Source organism: Oncorhynchus gorbuscha, linkage group LG02 (assembly GCF_021184085.1).
Source record: "Oncorhynchus gorbuscha isolate QuinsamMale2020 ecotype Even-year linkage group LG02, OgorEven_v1.0, whole genome shotgun sequence".
NCBI lineage: Eukaryota > Metazoa > Chordata > Actinopteri > Salmoniformes > Salmonidae > Oncorhynchus > Oncorhynchus gorbuscha.
This window is the reverse complement of record NC_060174.1, coordinates 109961583-109982610: the sequence shown is the minus strand read 5'-3', so window position 1 is coordinate 109982610 and position 21028 is coordinate 109961583. Positions and strand designations below refer to the sequence as shown.

Sequence of the window (21028 nt, the reverse complement as noted above, 5' to 3'; positions counted from 1 at the left end):
CCTAGGGTTATCTGTGATGTAACTCCTAGGGTTGTAAATAAATTTGACTTGGGTTGTCTGTTGTTTGACTAGAGGGTTGTCTGGGGTTTGACTCAGTACCTTGTCTAGAGGTTTGACTCTAGGGTTGTCTGTACCTTTGACTCTAGGGTTGTCTGTGGGTTTGAAATGACCATTATCTAGGGAGATTCTGGTATCAATCATTCCATTGTCTAGAAAGTGGTCCTCTTTGAAGTCAAATTGATTAATTGTGCTTTTTTTGTCTATCAATCCCTCATTGTCTAGAAACCTTCAACCAGTACCTTGTCTGTAACCTTCAGACTCCTAGGGTTGTCTGTGGGGTTGTCTCCTAGGGGTTGTCCCTGGGTTTGTCTCTCCACTGAGTTGTCTGTGACTCTAAAATTGTCTGTACCTTTGACTCCAATAAAAACATTGTCTGTGACTCTAGGGTTGTCTGTAGTGTGACTCCTAGGGTTGTCTGTGACTCCTAGGGTTTCTTATCTGTAGTGTGACTCCAAGGGTTGTCTGTTCCAAGAACACTAGGGTTGTCTATCCTGTGACTGCAAGGGTTGTCTGTGGGTTTATCTCCAGTGGTTGAAATGTGTGGGTTTATCTCCTAGGGTTGTCTGTGACTCCTAGGGTGTTGTCTGTGGTGGGACTCCTCAAAGGGTTGTCTGTGACAGGGTTGTCAATCCTTTGACTCATCCCATTGTCTGTGACTCATAGGGTTGTCTTGTTGTTTGAAACTCCCAGGGACTTGTCTGTGGGGTTGTCTCCTGAGGAATTGTCTGTGACCGTTTGTCTCCTAGGGTTGTCTGTGACCCAGGGTTGTCTTTCCTTTCATCCAGGGTTGTCTGTGACTTCTGGGTTGTCTGATACAGCTTTGATTGCCTAGGGTTGTCTGTGACTCCCAGGTCTCTGTAGTCTGACTCCTAGGGTTGTCTGTGACTGCTAGGGTTGTCTGTGGTGTGACTCCTAGGGTTGTCTGTGGGTTTATCTCTAGGGTTGTCTGTGGGTTTATCTCCTAGGGTTGTCTGTGACTCCAGCCATGTCTGTGCTTTGACTCAGCTAGGGTTGTTTGTAGGTTTGTCTCTAGGGTTGTCCCAGGGTTTGTCTCAATGAGGAAGACCTTGTCTGTGGGGGACCAGTCTCCATGTCAGGTCTTGTCTGGTGGTTGCGATCTCCTAGGGTTGTCCGGGCAATGTCCTAGCATTTGTCCGTGGCTTTGACTCCTGGTTGTCTGTATGTTTGACTCCTAGGGTTATCTGTGGTTTAACTCCTAGGGTTGTCTGTATGTTTGACTGCTGTGGGTTGTCTGGAGTTTTGGCACTCGGGTTGTCTGTGGGTTTGACTCCCAGGTTGTCTGTATGTTTGACTCCTAGGGTTGTCTGTAGGTTTGATTCCTAGGGTTGTGAGAATGTTTGACTCTAGGGTTGTCTGGCATGTTTGACTCAGGGTTGTCTGTCCGGTTTGACTCCATTGGTGAAGATTAACTGTATGTTTGACTCATAGGGTTGTCTGATGGCTCCAAAGCTTGACTCCTAGGGTTGTCTGTGGGTTTGAAGCTGATCTTCATTATTATCCCACTGTCCCATAAATCATTCCATTTTGCACCAGAAACTGTGGTCCACTTTGCAGTCTCCTGAATTGATTAATTGTGCTTTTTTCCGCCGTCTATCAATCCCTCTTGCAGAAACCTTCCACCTTACCTCATTAACCTTCAGACTTGTAAATTAGCAGAGTCGGGACTCAGGGGTTGAAAACCCTGGAAATGCTTTTCAATCTCCACTGAGTTAGTTAATTGATGGCTAAAATGGCACCTCACCACTGGGTCTCGAATAAAAACATTCAGGTTTCATTTTTTGTGTGTTTTATTTCTAGTGTTTTTCTTAAATGTTCTCAAAACTTCTTATGCCTGAAATCGAGATGCTGCGTGACTTGGATGATATGAAAGTGCAGGGCGCCAAAATCAAAACAACAGAAATCTCATAATTAAAATTCCTCAAAGTATTTTATACCATTTTAAAGTTAATCTTGTTGTTAATCCCACCACATATTTCACATAGGCTTTACGGCGAAAGCACCACAAACGATTATGTTAGATCAGAGCCAAGTCACAGAAAAACACAGCCATTTGATGATCTTCATCAGATGACACTCATAGGACTTCATGTTACACAATACATGTATGTGTTTAGTTCGATAAAGTTCATATTTATATAAAAAAATCTCAGTATACATTGGGCGTGTTATGTTCACTAGTTCCAGAAACATCCGGTGATTTTGCAGACACCCACATCAATTTACAGAAATATCCATTATAAATGTTGATGAAAATAAAAGTGTTATGCATGGAACTTTAGATACACTTCTCCCTCTTGTGACTCCCCATCTCAGGTCTGGGAGCGTAATCATCGCCTGACACTAATTAGCGTAACGCAACGGACATAAATCTTCCTAGAAAATCTTCCTATTGATGAAAATCACAAGTGAAATATATTGGAACACAGCTTAGCCTTTTGTTAATCATCTCAGATTTTCAAAATATGCTTTACAGCCAAAGCTAGACAAGCATTTGTGTAAGTTTATCATAGACTAGCATAGCATTATGCCTTGCTCGCAGCAGGCAACCTTGTCACGAAAATCAGAAAAGCAATCAAATTAAATCGTTTACCTTTGATGAACTTTGGATGTTTTCACTCAAGTGACTCCCAGGTAGATAGCCAAAGTTCATTTTTTCCAAAAATATTATTTTTGTAGGCGAAATAGCTCCGTTTGTTCTTCACGTTTGGCTGAGAAATGGCCCGGAAATTGCAGTCACCAAAACGGCTAAAAATATTCCAAATTAGGTCCATAATATCGACAGAAACAGGGCAAATGTTGTTTATAATCAATCCTCAAGGTGTTTTTCTAATATCTATTGGATAATATATCCGTCGGGACAATTAGTTTTTCAGTAGGACCGATTGGAGTAATGGCTACCTCTGTATTTTACGTGAGAGTCACTCTGGGAGCCACCATGTGACCACTTACGCAATGTGGCCGCCTACGGCTATTCTTCAACAGAAATGAGTAAAACTACGTCACAATGCTGTAGAGACCTTGGGGAATATGTAGAAAGGGTAATCTGGTTGATAGCACATTGACAGCTCAATAGGGACTCATTGGAACGCAGCGCTTTCAAAATATGGGGCACTTCCGGATTGGATTTTTCTCAGGCTTTTGCCTGCAACATCAGTTCTGATATACTCACAGACAATATCTTTAAAGTTTTGGAAACATTAGAGTGTTTTCTATCCTAAGATGTAAAATATATGCATATTCTTGCATCTTGCACTGACAAAATATCCCGTTTAAAATGGGAACGTTTTTTTTCCAAAAATGAAAATACTGCCCCTAGAGTCGCAACAGGTTTTAATGCAACCGCTGTGTCAGATTTCAAAAAAGCTTTACGGAAAAAGCAAACCATGCAATAATCTGAGTACGGTGCCCAACAAGCAAAAAGATTTCCACCAAATTGTGCAGTCAACAGAAGTCAGAAATAATATTATAAATATTCACTTAACTTACCTGATCTTCATCAGAATGCACTCCCAGGAATCCCAGTTCCACAATAAATGTTTGTTTTGTTGGATAATGTCCATCACTTATGTCCAAATAGCTACTTTTGTTTCTTAAATAAAGATTCACAGACTTTTGTCAGAATATAGCAGCAGGAAGGAGAAACCAATTTAAATCTATCTATCAATCTCTCTCTTTCTTTCTCTCTCAGTCTCCCTCTCTCTCTTTCTCTCTTTTATCAATTAGATATAATATAATGATATTTTAAATGCTATGTTGACAAAAATTAAGGAAATAGGATGGATGTTTTCACGTGATAGTCGGCAGAGAGGAAGAGGCGAAGGAAGAGGTTTTACGCCGCCCAATTTTTGTCCATGAAAACTTAATGATGGAAAAAAAGGTTGGAACCATTTTCCTGCTTGTCCGCTAGGTTTTATGGGTATTATGACACATACTGTGGTACTATATTGATGGCACCGATGTTGCTAGTATACAGCGATGTCTTTGGGCCAGTCTTGCGAGCTTGGTGTAGTCTACTCTTAGTTTTTAACTCATCTGAAATGCCAGTAGACCTCCGGTGGCCTGTATCGGTTCCTCTTTTCAGACATAATGGAATGTAGCCCCTTGAAAGTGCCTCGACTACGGCATGTTTGTTTGTCTGATAGGGTCACTACACTACAGATTTTTTTTAAATGCCGACACAAAACCTTCTCTGGAGATATTGAAAGGGCATTTTATTTATCTGTAAAGGAATGAGGCTTCTGAAGCCTGGGGTCCATCACTTGGCAACCAGAACTGTCAATCAAATAATCTGGAGCTGTTGCAGAGCAATCTCTCCTAAAAAAAAAATATACTTTTGTTTAAATACCGTAACTTATTTATTTATTAGAAATAAAACACAACTCGACAGCGCATCAATCAGCCATCTTTATTGTTGTCAAGGAAACAGAACATTTTAAACCAGAACTAATGTCACTTTATTTTTTTATTGTCTGAAAAGTTACCAACTATTGACATGTTACTGTAGCTACATTTTAGGTCTGTAAAGGGATGTGGTAGATATAACTCCATCGCTTGGCCCTAACAGTCATATGTACCAGTCAAAAGCTTGCACATACCATTCATTCAAGGGTTTGTCCACAAATTAACTTGTAACAAGGCACACCTGTTAATTGAAATCCATTCCAGGTGACTACCTCATGAAGCTGGTTGAGAGAATGTCAAGAGTGGTGCAAAGCTGTCATCAAGGCAAAGGGTGGCTACTTTGAATAATCTAAAATCTAACATATATTTGGATTTGTTTAACACTTTTTTTGGTTACTACATGATTCCATATGTGTTATTTAATAGTTTTGATGTTTTAACTATTATTCTACAATGTAGAAAATAGTCAAATGAAAGAAAACCCCTGGAATGAGTCCAAACTGTTGACTGCTACTCTATGACTACTACTCTTACTGTATTTACTAGGACCATTATTTTGCATTGTAAATTGATGTGGAGTTGTATGATTTTTTATAATGGGGACCATCCATTCTCCATCTTTGAGGACATGTATTTCCATGTATTTCCATTGTTAGATCGACTATCTTGTAAATATAGTAAACAATCTTTGTTGTCTGTGAAATGTTGGCTCGTGCAATATCTAATTCAAGACATGCTACATTTTGTTTTTAAATTATTATTTATTAAAAGATAGAACAAAGCCTTTATAGAACAAAGCCCCCCCCCACCACCCAATCACAGGACAGAATATAGTTGTTTCATGTATTTTTATATTCTCTCGTCTCCTCCTCTCCTCTCACTCCAGGGTCGTCCGGGCAACACCCCCTGGTCCAGAATCAGACTGTGACAGAAGGCAGGACGGCCATCATGACCTGTAGAGTAGAATACAATGACCAGACGTCCCTCCAGTGGTCCAACCCCACACAGCAGACACTCTTCTTCGGGAACAAGAAAGGTAAGAGTCGCCTGTTATTAAACAACACACACAACACACACACACAGAGAGAGACAGAGAGACCGAGACAGAGAGACCGAGACAGAGACACAGAGAGAGACACAGAGAGAGAGACAGAGAGCCAGACAGACAGACAGACAGACAGACAGACAGACAGACAGACAGACAGACAGACAGACAGACAGACAGACAGACAGACAGACAGACAGACAGACAGACAGACAGACAGACAGACAGAGAGAGAGACAGAGAGAGAGACAGAGAGAGAGACAGAGAGAGACAGAGAGACAGAGAGACAGACAGACAAAGAGACAGACAGAGAGACAGACAGAGAGAGAGACAGAAAGAGAGAGAGACAGAGAGAGACAGAGAGAGACAGAGAGACAGATAGACAGACAGACAGAGAAACAGAGAGACAGACAGACAGACAGACAGACAGACAGACAGACAGACAGACAGACAGACAGACAGACAGACAGACAGACAGACAGACAGAGAGAGAGACAGACAGACAGACAGACAGACAGACAGACAGACAGACAGACAGACAGACAGACAGAGAGAGAGACAGACAGACAGACAGAGAGAGAGACAGAGAGACAGAGAGACAGACAGAGAGACAGAGAGACAGACAGACAGACAGAGAGACAGAGAGACAGAGAGACAGAGAGACACAGAGAGACAGAGAGAGAGAGAGAGAGAGAGACAGAGAGAGAGAGAGACAGACAGAGAGAAAGAGAGACAGGGAGACAGAGAGAGACACAGAGAGACAGAGAGAGAGACAGAGAGAGAGAGAGAGACAGAGAGAGAGAGAGACACAGAGAGACAGAGAGACAGAGAGAGAGACAGAGAGACAGAGAGAGAGAGAGAGAGAGAGAGAGAGAGAGACAGAGAGAGAGAGAGACACAGAGAGAGAGAGAGAGAGAGAGAGAGAGAGAGAGAGAGAGAGAGAGAGAGACAGAGAGAGAGAGAAGAGAGACAGAGAGACAGAGAGAGACACAGAGAGACAGAGAGACAGAGAGACACAGAGACACAGAGAGACACAGAGACACAGAGACACAGAGACACAGAGACAGAGAGAGACACAGAGAGACAGAGACACAGAGACACAGAGAGAGACACAGAGACACAGAGAGACACAGAGACACAGAGACACAGAGACACAGAGACACAGAGACACAGAGACACAGAGACACAGAGACACAGAGACACAGAGACACAGAGACACAGAGACACAGAGACACAGAGACACAGAGACACAGAGACACAGAGACACAGAGACACAGAGACACAGAGAGACACAGAGAGACACAGAGAGACACAGAGACACAGAGAGACACAGAGACACAGAGACACAGAGACACAGAGACACAGAGACACAGAGAGACACAGAGACACAGAGACACAGAGACACAGAGACACAGAGACACAGAGAGACACAGAGACACAGAGACACAGAGAGACAGAGAGACACAGAGAGACAGAGAGACACAGAGAGACAGAGAGACACAGAGACAGAGAGACACAGAGACACAGAGAGACAGAGAGAGACAGAGAGACAGAGAGACAGAGAGAGACAGAGAGACACAGAGACAGAGAGACACAGAGACACAGAGAGACACAGAGACACAGAGACACAGAGACACAGAGAGACAGAGAGAGACAGAGAGACAGAGAGACACAGAGAGACAGAGAGACACAGAGACAGAGAGACACAGAGACACAGAGACACAGAGACACAGAGACACAGAGAGACAGAGAGACACAGAGACACAGAGACACAGAGAGACAGAGAGACACAGAGACACAGAGAGACAGAGAGACACAGAGACACAGAGACACAGAGACACAGAGACACAGAGACACAGAGAGACACAGAGAGACAGAGAGACACAGAGACACAGAGACACAGAGACACAGAGACACAGAGACACAGAGAGACAGAGAGACACAGAGACACAGAGACACAGAGACACAGAGACACAGAGAGACACAGAGAGACAGAGAGAGACAGAGAGACACACTGTTCAGGTGAGTCAGAATTACGAACTACATATCTGCATTATCAAAATCAAACGTGGCCCTTCATTCATATTACCAGATGTTTTAAATATGTGCAGATACACATGCTTTTGAAACAGTTTTTTATTTTTTTTATTCACCAAACAAGTCTTATGCACAGCAGATATATTTACATTGGACTGAACAAAAATATGCTCACAAAAAAAACAGTAAACTGAAAAAGAAAATTGCAGAAAAAAATATATAGAAAAAAAGAGGCAAGAAAAATAATTAGGCAGCATCTTGCCGCACAGCTGGGTCTGGCCACAACGCCTCGTCCACATCACAGGCAATATCTTCCCTTGCCAGACATCGAGGGAAGAAGTGCCTTGAGTGCCTTATCCATCCCTGAATCTTTTGGGGAATAATCAGAATTAGTTGGTAACATAGGTAAGATGTTTTATATTCATCATATGTTTGTAAATTACTTCTCATCAGAATGTGTTTGTATAATACTGTGGTGAGGTTGCAGTTATCTGTTCTCTGTCAAGACTAAGTTACTTGGGCCGGAGAGAGGTCAAGGTTTCATCATGTGTAAACATATATTTTGCTGCACTGTGTCTGTGTGCCAGTCACTCCCTACTTTTCCCATCGGGGAGAGGAGGATGGCAGTGTCTGGTATCATTCTATGCTCCCTCTGTTGTTGCTCCTATCTTAACCTATAGCCTCACTCTCCTCTCCGTGAGCTTGTCCAGGATTGGTTGTATTTAGAATTGGTTGTATCTAAATGACAATTTGATATATATCATAGGGTGGGGGTAATGTCATGGTACCATTTTGTACCAAGGACGAAATAAGAGCTTTGTTCAGGAGACCAAACTGAATGATAATTTATAGCCAACTCTGTCTGACTAGGGGATATTCCTCTCTGAAGTAAAGTATTTTCTTTGTGTAAGTTCCTAAGACCTGTGGTTTGTCATGTCGTCTAGGGGGGTTGGATCTTTGCTATAAAGGATCCCATTTGCCATTATGTTGGGACCCTCAACTTTTCATTAGAGATACTGAACTGTTGAAAGTAAAAAATGCTATTGCAAAAGCTTAGTTATTATTAAAGGTGAAGATGAAGCATAACTCTGACTGGTGTGTGGTTTGCTCCCATGATTTGGTAAATAGAGGAAATTTCCACGACAAATCGCACCCGCATCAATCTCATCACATGCCTCTTCCATAGCCTGCACAAGAGGCCTGCGCACTAAGGGCTGCCGGTCGTATACCTTCCACCGCCATGCCGAAAACAACTCTTCTATGGGGTTCAGAAATGCTGGGTGGTCAGCAAACCAGTTTTGGACCTGGAGCTGCACGATGAAAGCTCATGTTGTCCCATACTACAACATACCGGGTTCTGTGATGGTCTCATTCAGCTCTGGTGGTATGAGAATGTTGTGGAGTCTGTCCAGAAATGTGAGAATATGGGCTGTGTTGCATGGTCCAAGGTTGGCATGACTACGGAGGACACCATGCCTATTGGAGATGACAGCACACATTGTGATGTTCCCACCACGTTGGAACATCTATAATGAGGTGGAGGACACCATGGAAATGGTCTTGATATTCACATTGTGATGTTCCCACCATGTTGGAACATCTATAATGAGGTGGAGGACACCATGCCTATTGGAGATGACAGCACACATTGTGATGTTCCCACCACGTTGGAACATCTATAATGAGGTGGAGGACACCATGCCTATTGGAGATGACAACACACATTGTGATGTTCCCACCACGTTGGAACATCTATAATGAGGTGGAGGACACCATGCCTATTGGAGATGACAGCACACATTGTGATGTTCCTGTGATGTAGAGATATGTAATGTGAGGTGTAGTGGGAGGTAGAGGGATGTAGTGGGATGTAGTGGGATGTAGAGGGATGTAGTGGGAGGCAGAGGGATGTAGAGGGATGTAGTGGGAGGTAGAGGGATGTAGGGGGGTGTACAGTGATGTAGAGAGATGTAATGGGAGGTATAGTAGGAGGTAGAGGGATGTAGTGGGAGGTAGAGGATGTAGAGGGATGTAGTGGGGGGTGTAGTAGGAGGTAGAGGGATGTAGAGGGATGTAGTGGGAGGTGTAGTAGGAGGTAGAGGGATGTAGAGGGATGTAGTGGGGGATGTAGAGGGATGTAGTAGGATGTAGAGGGATGTAGTGGGATGTAGAGGGATGTAGTAGGATGTAGAGGGATGTAGTGGGAGGTAGAGGGATGTAGAGGGATGTAGTGGGAGGTGTAGTAGGAGGTAGAGGGATGTAGAGGGATGTAGTGGGATGTAGAGGGATGTAGTGGGAGGTAGAGGGATGTAGAGGGATGTAGTGGGAGGTGTAGTAGGAGGTAGAGGGATGTAGAGGGATGTAGTGGGAGGTGTAGTAGGAGGTAGAGGGATGTAGAGGGATGTAGTGGGGGATGTAGAGGGATGTAGTAGGATGTAGAGGGATGTAGTGGGATGTAGAGGGATGTAGTAGGATGTAGAGGGATGTAGTGGGAGGTGTAGTAGGAGGTAGAGGGATGTAGAGGGATGTAGAGGGATGTAGTGGGATGTAGAGGGAGGTAGAGGGATGTAGAGGGATGTAGTGGGAGGTAGAGGGATGTAGTGGAATATAGTGGGAGGGAGATGTAGTGGGAGGGAGATGTAGTGGGAGGTAGAGGGATGTAGAGGGATGTAGTGGGAGGTAGAGGGATTTAGGGGGTTGTAGAGGGATGTAGAGAGATGTAATGTGAGGTGTAGTGGGAGGTAGAGGGATGTAGTGGAATATAGTGGGAGGGAGATGTAGAGGGATGTAGAGAGATGTAATGTGAGGTGTAGTGGGAGGTAGAGGGATGTAGAGGGATGTAGTGGGAGGTGTAGTGGGAGGTAGAGGGATGTAGTGGGATGCAGTGGGAGGTAGAGGGATGTAGAGGGATGTAGTGGGAGGTAGAGGGATGTAGTGCAAGGTGTAGTAGGAGGTAGAGGGATGTAGTAGGATGTAGAGGGATGTAGAGGGATGTAGAGGGATGTAGAGGGATGTAGTGGGAGGTGTAGAGGGATGTAGTGCGAGGTGTAGTAGGAGGTAGAGGGATGTAGAGGGATGTAGTGGGATGTAGAGGGATGTAGAGGGATGTAGTGGGATGTAGAGGGATGTAGTAGGATGTAGAGGGATGTAGAGGGATGTAGAGGGATGTAGTGGGATGTAGATGGATGTAGAGGGATGTAGAGCGATGTAGAGCGATGTAGTGGGAGGTGTAGTAGGAGGTAGAGGGATGTAGAGGGATGTAGAGGGATGTAGTGGGATGTAGAGGGATGTAGTGGGATGTAGAGGGATGTAGTGGGAGGTAGAGGGATGTAGAGGGATGTAGTGGGAGGTGTAGTAGGAGGTAGAGGGATGTAGAGGGATGTAGTGGGAGCTGTAGTGGGATGTAGAGGGATGTGGTGGGAGGTGTAGTGGGAGGTAGAGGGATGTAGAGGGATGTAGTGGGAGCTGTAGTGGGATGTAGAGGGATGTAGTGGGAGCTGTAGTGGGATAAAGAGGGATGTAGAGGGATGTAGTGGGAGCTGTAGTGGGATGTAGAGGGATGTAGTGGGAGCTGTAGTGGGATGTAGAGGGATGTAGTGGGAGGTGTAGTGGGATAAAGAGGGATGTAGAGGGATGTAGTGGGAGCTGTAGTGGGATAAAGAGGGATGTAGAGGGATGTAGTGGGAGCTGTAGTGGGATGTAGAGGGATGTAGTGGGAGGTGTAGTGGGATGTAGAGGGATGTAGTGGGAGGTGTAGTGGGAGGTAGAGGGATGTAGTGGGAGCTGTAGTGGGAGGTATTGGCCGACAGATTACTCAAAATTACCTTTTTACAGTGTTTTTGACACTATGGTCTCTATGCACCAGACTCTTTGTCAGGCCCCGGTGAGTTATCATCACTGCTGAACCAGACAAAGTGGTTTGTCTTTCACCTAGCCTCAATTAATTACACTTCACTGCCTTACATGTCTGCCTTCTCCCACTCCATCTCTCTAAATCTCAACATCTGTCTCTCCCCTCACTCCCTCCCCCTCTCTCTGTAATACAAATGAAAGGGCATCCACTGTTTAATCAAGCCAGAGGACAGAAACATATTGTATTAGAATGACTAATACAGTGGGTAAGTCCCAAATAGCACACTATTATCTATGTAGTGCACCCTATTCCCTCTTAAGGGCTCTGGTCCCATAGGGCTCTGGTCAGAAGTAGTGCACTATATGGGGAATAGGGTGCAATTTTGGATGCACATCGAGACAAGCAGGGCATTCCATTAGGTTTTCAGCAGAATGCTGCCCACAGGCTATTCCTTCCTGTTTGATGTTGGAGGTTAGCGTCACCTTTAAGATATTTAGTCAGATTAAAGGGATTTAAACTTCCTGTTTTCTTTTTTTTGGTCTCTCTTCTCTCTGAGGTGTTCTGTTCTCTCTCTCTTCTCTCTGAGGTGTTCTGTTCTCTCAGAACACCTCAGAGAGAAGATAGAGAACAGAACACCTCGGAAAGAAGAGAGAGAACAGAACACCTCAGAGAGAAGAGAGAGAACAGAACACCTCAGAGAGAAGAGAGAGAACAGAACACCTCAGAGAGAAGAGAGAGAACAGAACACCTCAGAGAGAAGATAGAGAACAGAACACATTAGTGTGTGTAAATCAGTATAAATCTGCCCTCAGGCTTTGCCCCTTAGGCCCAACCCTGTTATATACTGTGATGGGAGGCTTCCCAATGCCATCACACATCACTAACTCTCTCAAACACATACACACACACACACACACACACACACACACACACACACACACACACACACACACACACACACACACACACACACACACACATGCACGAACACAGAAACACGTACACAGACAAACACACCCAAACTCTCTCTGACAGCTCAGTGATCCACCAGGAGTACAACCACATCTCTTTGTTTTATCATTGGGTTGCTGAAACTCTCTCTCAATTCAAAGGGCTTTATTAGCATGGGAAACATATCATTACATTGCCAAAGCAAGTGAAATAGATAATAAACAAAAGTGAAATGAACACTCAGAAGATAAACCGTTACACTCGCAAAAGTTTCAAAAGAAAAGAGACATTTCAAATGTCATATTATGTCTACAGTGCCTTCAGAAAGTATTCATACCCCATAATGACATCACAATAACCCATAATGACATCACAATACCCCATAATGACATCACAATACCCCATAATGACATCACAATACCCCATAATGACATCACAATATCCCATAATGACATCACAATACCCCATAATGACATCACAATAACCCATAATGACATCACAATACCCCATAATTAGACATTTTAGCCAATTGAAAATGAAATACAGATCTAATTTACATAAGTAGTCCCACCCCTTTGCTATGACACTCCAAACTGAGCTCAGGTGCTTCCGGAAAACTATGGGTTGTATTTACAATGGATTTTGTTCTTCACTGGTTGCCCTTTTCTTGTAGCAACAGGTCACAGATCTTGCTGCTGTGATGGCACACTGTAGAATTTCACCCAGTAGATATGGGAGTTTATCAAAATTGGATTTGTTTTCAAATTCTTTGTGTATCTGTGTAATCTGAGGGAAATATGACTCTCTACTATGGTCATACATTACGCAGGAGGTTAGGAAGTGCAGCTCAGTTTCTACCTCATTTTGTGGGCAGTGAACACATAGCATGTCTTCTCTTGAGAGCCATGTCTGCCTACGGCGGCCTTTCTCAATAGCAAGGCTGAATAGACACCACTAGTCAGCTGTTTCTACCATCAGGCTGCTGAATAGACACCACTAGTCAGCTGTTTCTACCATCAGGCTGCTGAATAGACACCACTAGTCAGCTGTTTCTACCCCCAGACCATCAGGCTGCTGAATAGACACCACTAGTCAGCTGTTTCTACCATCAGGCTGCTGAATAGACACCACTAGTGAGCTGTTTCTACCATCAGACTGCTGAATAGACACCACTAGTCAGCTGTTTCTATCCCCAGACCATCAGGCTGCTGAATAGACACCACTAGTCAGCTGTTTCTATCCCCAGACCATCAGGCTGCTGAATAGACACCACTAGTCAGCTGTTTCTACCATCAGACTGCTGAATAGACACCACTAGTCAGCTGTTTCTACCATCAGGCTGCTGAATAGACACCACTAGTCAGCTGTTTCTATCCCCAGACCATCAGGCTGCTGAATAGACACCACTAGTCAGCTGTTTCTATCCCCAGACCATCAGGCTGCTGAATAGACACCACTAGTCAGCTGTTTCTACCATCAGGCTGCTGAATAGACACCACTAGTCAGCTGTTTCTACCATCAGACCATCAGGTTGCTGAATAGACACCACTAGTCAGCTGTTTCTACCCCCAGACCATCAGGCTGCTGAATAGACACCACTAGTCAGCTGTTTCTACCATCAGACTGCTGAATAGACACCACTAGTCAGCTGTTTCTACCATCAGACTGCTGAATAGACACCACTAGTCAGCTGTTTCTACCATCAGGCTGCTAAATAGACACCACTAGTCAGCTGTTTCTACCATCAGACTGCTGAATAGACACCACTAGTCAGCTGTTTCTACCATCAGACTGCTGAATAGACACCACTAGTCAGCTGTTTCTACACCCAGACCATCAGACTGCTGAATAGACACCACTAGTCAGCTGTTTCTACACCCAGACCATCAGGCTGCTGAATAGACACCACTAGTCAGCTGTTTCTACCCCCAGACCATCAGGCTGCTGAATAGACACCACTAGTCAGCTGTTTCTACCATCAGGCTGCTGAATAGGCACCACTAGTCAGCTGTTTCTACCATCAGACTGCTGAATAGACACCACTAGTCAGCTGTTTCTATCCCCAGACCATCAGACTGCTGAATAGACACCACTAGTCAGCTGTTTCTACCATCAGACCATCAGACTGCTGAATAGACACCACTAGTCAGCTGTTTCTACCATCAGACTGCTGAATAGACACCACTAGTCAGCTGTTTCTACCATCAGACTGCTGAATAGACACCACTAGTCAGCTGTTTCTATCCCCAGACCATCAGACTGCTGAATAGACACCACTAGTCAGCTGTTTCTACACCCAGACCATCAGGCTGCTGAATAGACACCACTAGTCAGCTGTTTCTACCATCAGACTGCTGAATAGACACCACTAGTCAGCTGTTTCTACCATCAGGCTGCTGAATAGACACCACTAGTCAGCTGTTTCTACTATCAGACCATCAGGCTGCTGAATAGACACCACTAGTCAGCTGTTTCTACCCCCAGACCATCAGGCTGCTGAATAGACACCACTAGTCAGCTGTTTCTACCATCAGACTGCTGAATAGACACCACTAGTCAGCTGTTTCTACCATCAGGCTGCTGAATAGACACCACTAGTCAGCTGTTTCTACCCCCAGACCATCAGACTGCTGAATAGACACCACTAGTCAGCTGTTTCTACCATCAGGCTGCTGAATAGACACCACTAGTCAGCTGTTTCTACCACCAGACCATCAGGCTGCTGAATAGACACCACTAGTCAGCTGTTTCTACCATCAGGCTGCTGAATAGACACCACTAGTCAGCTGTTTCTACCATCAGGCTGCTGAATAGACACCACTAGTCAGCTGTTTCTACCATCAGGCTGCTGAATAGACACCACTAGTCAGCTGTTTCTACACCCAGACCATCAGACTGCTGAATAGACACAATATTATTATATTATATATCACTGTGTATTACTGTCAGTTATATACAACAACATGATGATGGTTCCACTGTGTATTACTAAATTTCAAGAACTTTCAAAGTTCCTACAAGTGCAGTTGCAAAATCCATCAAGTGCTATGAGGAAACTGTCTCTCATGAGGACCACCACAGGAAAGGAAGTTCCCTCTGCTGCAAAGGATAAGTTCATTAGAGTTACCAGGCTCAGAAATGGCAGCCCAAATAAATGACACATCTCAACATCAACTGTTCAGAGGAGACTGTGTGAATCAGGCCTTCATGGTCGAATGGCTGCAAAGAAACCACCACTAAAGGACACCAATATTAAGAAGGGACTTGCTTGGGCCAAGAAACACGAGCGATGGACATTAGACCGGTGGAAATCTGTTCTTTAGTCTGATGAGTCCAAATTAGAGACCTTTGGTTCCAACCACCGTGTCTTTGTGAGATGGAGAGTAGGTGAACGGATGATATCAGCATGTGTGGTTCCCACTGTGAAGCATGGAGGAGGAGGTGTGATGTCTTTGTGAGATGGAGAGTAGGTGAATGGATGATATCAGCATGTGTGGTTCCCACTGTGAAGCATGGAGGAGGAGGTGTGATTTCTTTGTGAGATGGAGAGTAGGTGAACAGATGATATCAGCATGTGTGGTTCCCACTGTGAAGCATGGAGGAGGAGGTGTGATGTCTTTGTGAGATGGAGAGTAGGTGAACAGATGATATCAGCATGTGTGGTTCCCACTGTGAAGCATGGAAGAGGAGGTGTGATGTCTTTGTGAGATGGAGAGTAGGTGAATGGATGATATCAGCATGTGTGGTTCCCACTGTGAAGCATGGAGGAGGAGGTGTGATGTCTTTGTGAGATGGAGAGTAGGTGAATGGATGATATCAGCATGTGTGGTTCCCACTGTGAAGCATGGAGGAGGAGGTGTGATGTCTTTGTGAGATGGAGAGTAGGTGAATGGATGATATCAGCATGTGTGGTTCCCACTGTGAAGCATGGAGGAGGAGGTGTGATGTCTTTGTGAGATGCAGAGTAGGTGAATGGATGATATCAGCATGTGTGGTTCCCACTGTGAAGCATGGAGGAGGAGGTGTGATATCTTTGTGAGATGGAGAGTAGGTGAACGGATGATATCAGCATGTGTGGTTCCCACTGTGATGCATGGAGGAGGAGGTGTGATTTCTTTGTGAGATGGAGAGTAGGTGAACGGATAATCTCTGCATGTGTGGTTTCAACCATGAAGCATGGAGGAGGAGGTGCTTTACTGGTGACACGGTCTGTGATTTATTTAGAATTCAAGGCACACTCAACCACAGCATTCTGCAGCCATACGCCATTCCATCTGGTTTGCGCTTAGTGGGACAATCATTTGTTTTTCAACAGGACAATGACCCAACACACATCCAGGTTGTGTGAGGTCTATATTACCAGGAAGGAGAGTGATGGAGTGCTGCAACAGATGACCTGTCCTCCACAATCACCCAACCTCAAGCCAATTGAGATGGTTTGGGATGAGTTGAACCGCAGAGTGAAGGAAAAGCAGCCAACAAGTGCTCAGCATATGTGGGAACTCCTTCAAGACTGTTGGAAAAGCATGAAGGTGCTTTCAGGTGAAGCGGTCATCCTGAAGAATTTTTTTAACACTTCTTTGGTTATTTAATAGTTTTGAAGTCTTCACTATTATTCTACAATGTAGGAAATAAACAAAAACCATTGAATGAGTAGGTGTGTCCAAACCTTTGACTGATACTGTATATATATATATGGTTATATATATAAATATAAATATATATATATTTAATCCCACGTTTGCAATCCAATTAAGAAAATAAATAATTGATACAGGTTGTCATTTCTGGGCAGTGAAATGTTGTGTTGAAGTGTGTTGCCGTGACAGTGTACAGAGCTCTGTTTGTGGAGAAGTCTTTTCAAATTAATATTGATCTGATGTCTCTCTTTCTCTCTGTCAATCTCTCTGTCTCTCTGTCTCTCTCTCTCTCTCTCTCTCTGTCAATCTCTCTGTCTCTCTCTCTCTCTCTGTCAATCTCTCTGTCTCTCTGTCTCTCTCTCTCTCTCTCTCTGTCAATCTCTCTCTCTCTCTCTCTCTCTCTCTCTCTCTCTCTCTCTCTCTCTCTCTCTCTCTCTCTCTGTCAATCTCTCTGTCTCTCTGTCTCTCTCTCTCTCTCTCTCTCTGTCAATCTCTCTGTCTCTCTGTCTCTCTCTCTCTGTCAATCTCTCTGTCTCTCTGTCTCTCTCTCTCTCTTTCTCTCTGTCAATCTCTCTGTCTCTCTCTCTCTCTCTCTCTCTCTCTCTCTCTCTCTCTCTCTCTCTCTCTCTCTCTCTCTCTCTCTCTCTCTCTCTCTCTCTCTCTTTCTCTCTGTCAATCTCTCTCTCTGTCAATCTCTCTGTCAATCTCTCTGTCTCTCTCTCTCTCTTTCTCTCTGTCAATCTCTCTGTCTCTCTCTCTCTCTCTCTCTCTCTCTCTCTCTCTCTCTCTCTCTCTCTCTCTCTCTCTCTCTCTCTCTCTCTCTCTCTCTTTCTCTCTCTCTCTCTCTGTCAATCTCTCTGTCTCTCTCTCTCTCTCTCTCTCTGAAATATTAAATACATACCGTTCCCCTCTGAATGAAAATTCTGCACTGTGAGATTGAGGGTTTTGCTGCTGCTTCAATCTAATAAATCTCTTTCTCTTTTTGAACATTTTTACTAAACTATCAAAAGCACTTTCAGACACATTCTGAATGCATCAGGACTTCTTCTTCCTTTCTCTCTCTCACACACTCTTTCTCTCTTTCTTTCTCTCTCTCTTTCTCTCTCTCTTTCTCTCTTTATCTTTCTCTCTCTCTCTTTCTGGTCTAGATTTAATCTGTATCGTCGATGCTCAGCGAAATAACGAGCTTGAAATTTAAATATAATTTCCAATTGAGCCAACACACAGTGCCTTCGGAAATGTTTTAGAACCCTTGACTTTACAGTATATAGATTAAATAAATACAAATCCTCATTATTATATTATTATATTATATTATATATATTATATTATTATATTATTATTATACACACACCATAATAATTTATGCATGGAGTGCGGATGAGTGCTTTCGGGAAGTATTCAGACCCCTTGACTTTTTTACACATTTTGTTACGTTACAGCCTTATTCTACAATTGATTAAATCAAATTTTAAAAATCATCTACACACAACAGGCCATAATGAAAAAGCAAAAACAGGTTTTTAGAAATGTTTGCAAATTTATATAAAAAACCTTATTTACCTTATTTAAGTAAGTATTCAGACCCTTTGCTATGAGAATCGAAATTGATCTCAGGTGCATCCTGTTTCCATTAATCATCCTTGAGATGTTTCTACAACTTGATTGGAGTCCACCTGTGGTAAATTCAATTGAATTTACATGATTTGGAAAGGCATCTGTCTATATAATGTCCCCCAGCTAACAGTACATGTCAGAGCAAAAGAACATGCATGAGCTCGAAGGAATTGTCCGTAGAGACAGGATTGTCTGCTCTGCGACAGGATTGTGTCGAGGCACAGATCTGGGGAAGGGCACCAAAACATTTCTGCAGCATTGAAGGTCCCCAAGAACACAGTGGCCTCCATCATTCTTAAATGGAAGAAGTTTGGAAGCACCTAGAGCTGGCCGCCAAGCCATACTGAGCAATCGGGGGAGAAGGGCATTGGTCAGGGAGGTGACCAAGAACCTCAGCTATAAAGTTCCTCTGTGGAAATGGAAGAGCCTACCAGAAGGACAGCCATCTCTGCAGCACTCCTCCAACCAGGCCTTTGTGGTAGAGTGGACACTCCTCAGTAAAAATCAGATGACAGCCCGCTTGGAGTTTGCCAAAAGGACTCTCAGACCGTGAGAAACAAGATTCTCTGCTCTGATGAAACCAAAATTGAACTTTGCCTGAATGCCAAGCGTCACATCTGGAGGTAAACCTGGAACCATCCCTACAGTGAAGCATGGTGGTGGCAGCATCATGTTGTGGGGATGTTTTTCAGCTTTAGGGACTCGGAGACTAGTCAGGATTGAGGCAAAGGTGAACTGAGCAAAGTACAGAGAGAGATCCTTGATGAAAAGCTGCTTCCGACCACTTAGGACCTCAGACTGGGGCGATGGTTCACCTCTGAATGTCCTTGAGTGGCCCAGCCAGAACCCAAACTTGAACCTGATCTAACATCTCTGGAGAGACCTGAAAATAGCTGTGCAGCGACGCTCTCCATCCAACCTGAAAGAGCTTGAGAGGATCTGCTGAGAAGAATGGGAGAAACTCCCCAAATACAGGTGTGACAAGCTTGTTTAGATTAATGAGGAGCATTTATTTTAGAAAAAGGCTGTCACAAAATGTGGAAAAAGTCAAGGGGTCTGAATGCATTCCGAGTGTATCTAGTGTTTACCATGAATGCAGTCCCTGAAAACTACTGCGATACGGATCGAATCTAGCCTTCTCTTTCTCTCTCGCTCTCTCTTTCATTCTCTCTCTCTCTCTCGCTCTGTGGCTACTGCTGTGGAATGTCTGAAGAGGCAGAGGGGCACACAGACACACACTGACGGCACAGGCAGATTTATTCCAGCAGTTGAATATTTGATAAGTGAGGGTCTGGATAGTTTAATATTCTGTGATTGTGACCTCTTGACCTCTTCGCTGCTCGCCCATAAAACCTCATCTAAATGTTTAAACAAATTTGTTCAATCATCAGATTTCTCTGAAAATAAAATTGGACATTTAGGACTCAGCACTGAATGGATGATGGAAAATGAACCTTGACAGGATGAGACAAAAAAATAATAATTAAGACAAAAAATATTTTTTTAAATGCCCATTTTTGAGACTGAGACACTCCCACCCTATAGAACACTAGAAGTCAGAACACTAGTAGTCAGAACACTAGTAGTCAGAACACTAGTAGTCAGAACACTAGAAGTCAGAACACTAGTAGTCAGAACACTAGTAGTCAGAACACTAGTAGTCAGAACACTAGTAGTCAGAACACTAGAAGTCAGAACTAGTAGTCAGAACACTAGTAGTCAGAACACTAGTAGTCAGAACACTAGAAGTCAGAACTAGAAGTCAGAACACTAGTAGTCAGAACACTAGAAGTCAGAACTAGTAGTCAGAACACTAGTAGTCAGAACACTAGTAGTCAGAACACTAGAAGTCAGAACTAGAAGTCAGAACTAGTAGTCAGAACACTAGAAGTCAGAACTAGTAGTCAGAACACTAATAGTCAGAACACTAGTAGTCAGAACACTAGTAGTCAGAACTAGAAGTCAGAACACTAGTAGTCAGAACACTAGTAGTCAGAACACTAGTAGTCAGAACACTAAAAGTCAGAACTAGAAGTCAGAACACTAGTAGTCAGAACACTAGAAGTCAGAACTAGAAGTCAGAACACTAGTAGTCAGAACACTAGTAGTCAGAACTAGAAGTCAGAACACTAGTAGTCAGAACTAGAAGTCAGAACACTAGAAGTCAGAACTAGAAGTCAGAACACTAGAAGTCAGAACACTAGTAGTCAGAACACTAGAAGTCAGAACACTAGTAGTCAGAACTAGAAGTCAGAACACTAGTAGTCAGAACTAGAAGTCAGAACACTAGTAGTCAGAACTAGAAGTCAGAACTAGAAGTCAGAACACTAGTGGTCAGAACACTAGTAGTCAGAACACTAGAAGTCAGAACACTAGAAGTCAGAACACTAGTAGTCAGAACTA

General features: G+C 43.7%; 1 protein-coding gene across 4 annotated transcripts in view; it reads left to right on the top strand.

The window, feature by feature from the left end:
* The window catches only part of LOC124015538 (cell adhesion molecule 2-like), a 946327-nt gene that overhangs the window by 788744 nt on the left and 136555 nt on the right, over nucleotides 1-21028 (top strand). For all 4 annotated transcript variants that reach the window (XM_046330827.1, XM_046330842.1, XM_046330835.1 and 1 more), the window contains one exon: nucleotides 5369-5518. In XM_046330827.1, the coding sequence (XP_046186783.1) occupies nucleotides 5369-5518 (150 nt within the window). The remainder of the gene's footprint in view (nucleotides 1-5368; nucleotides 5519-21028) is intronic.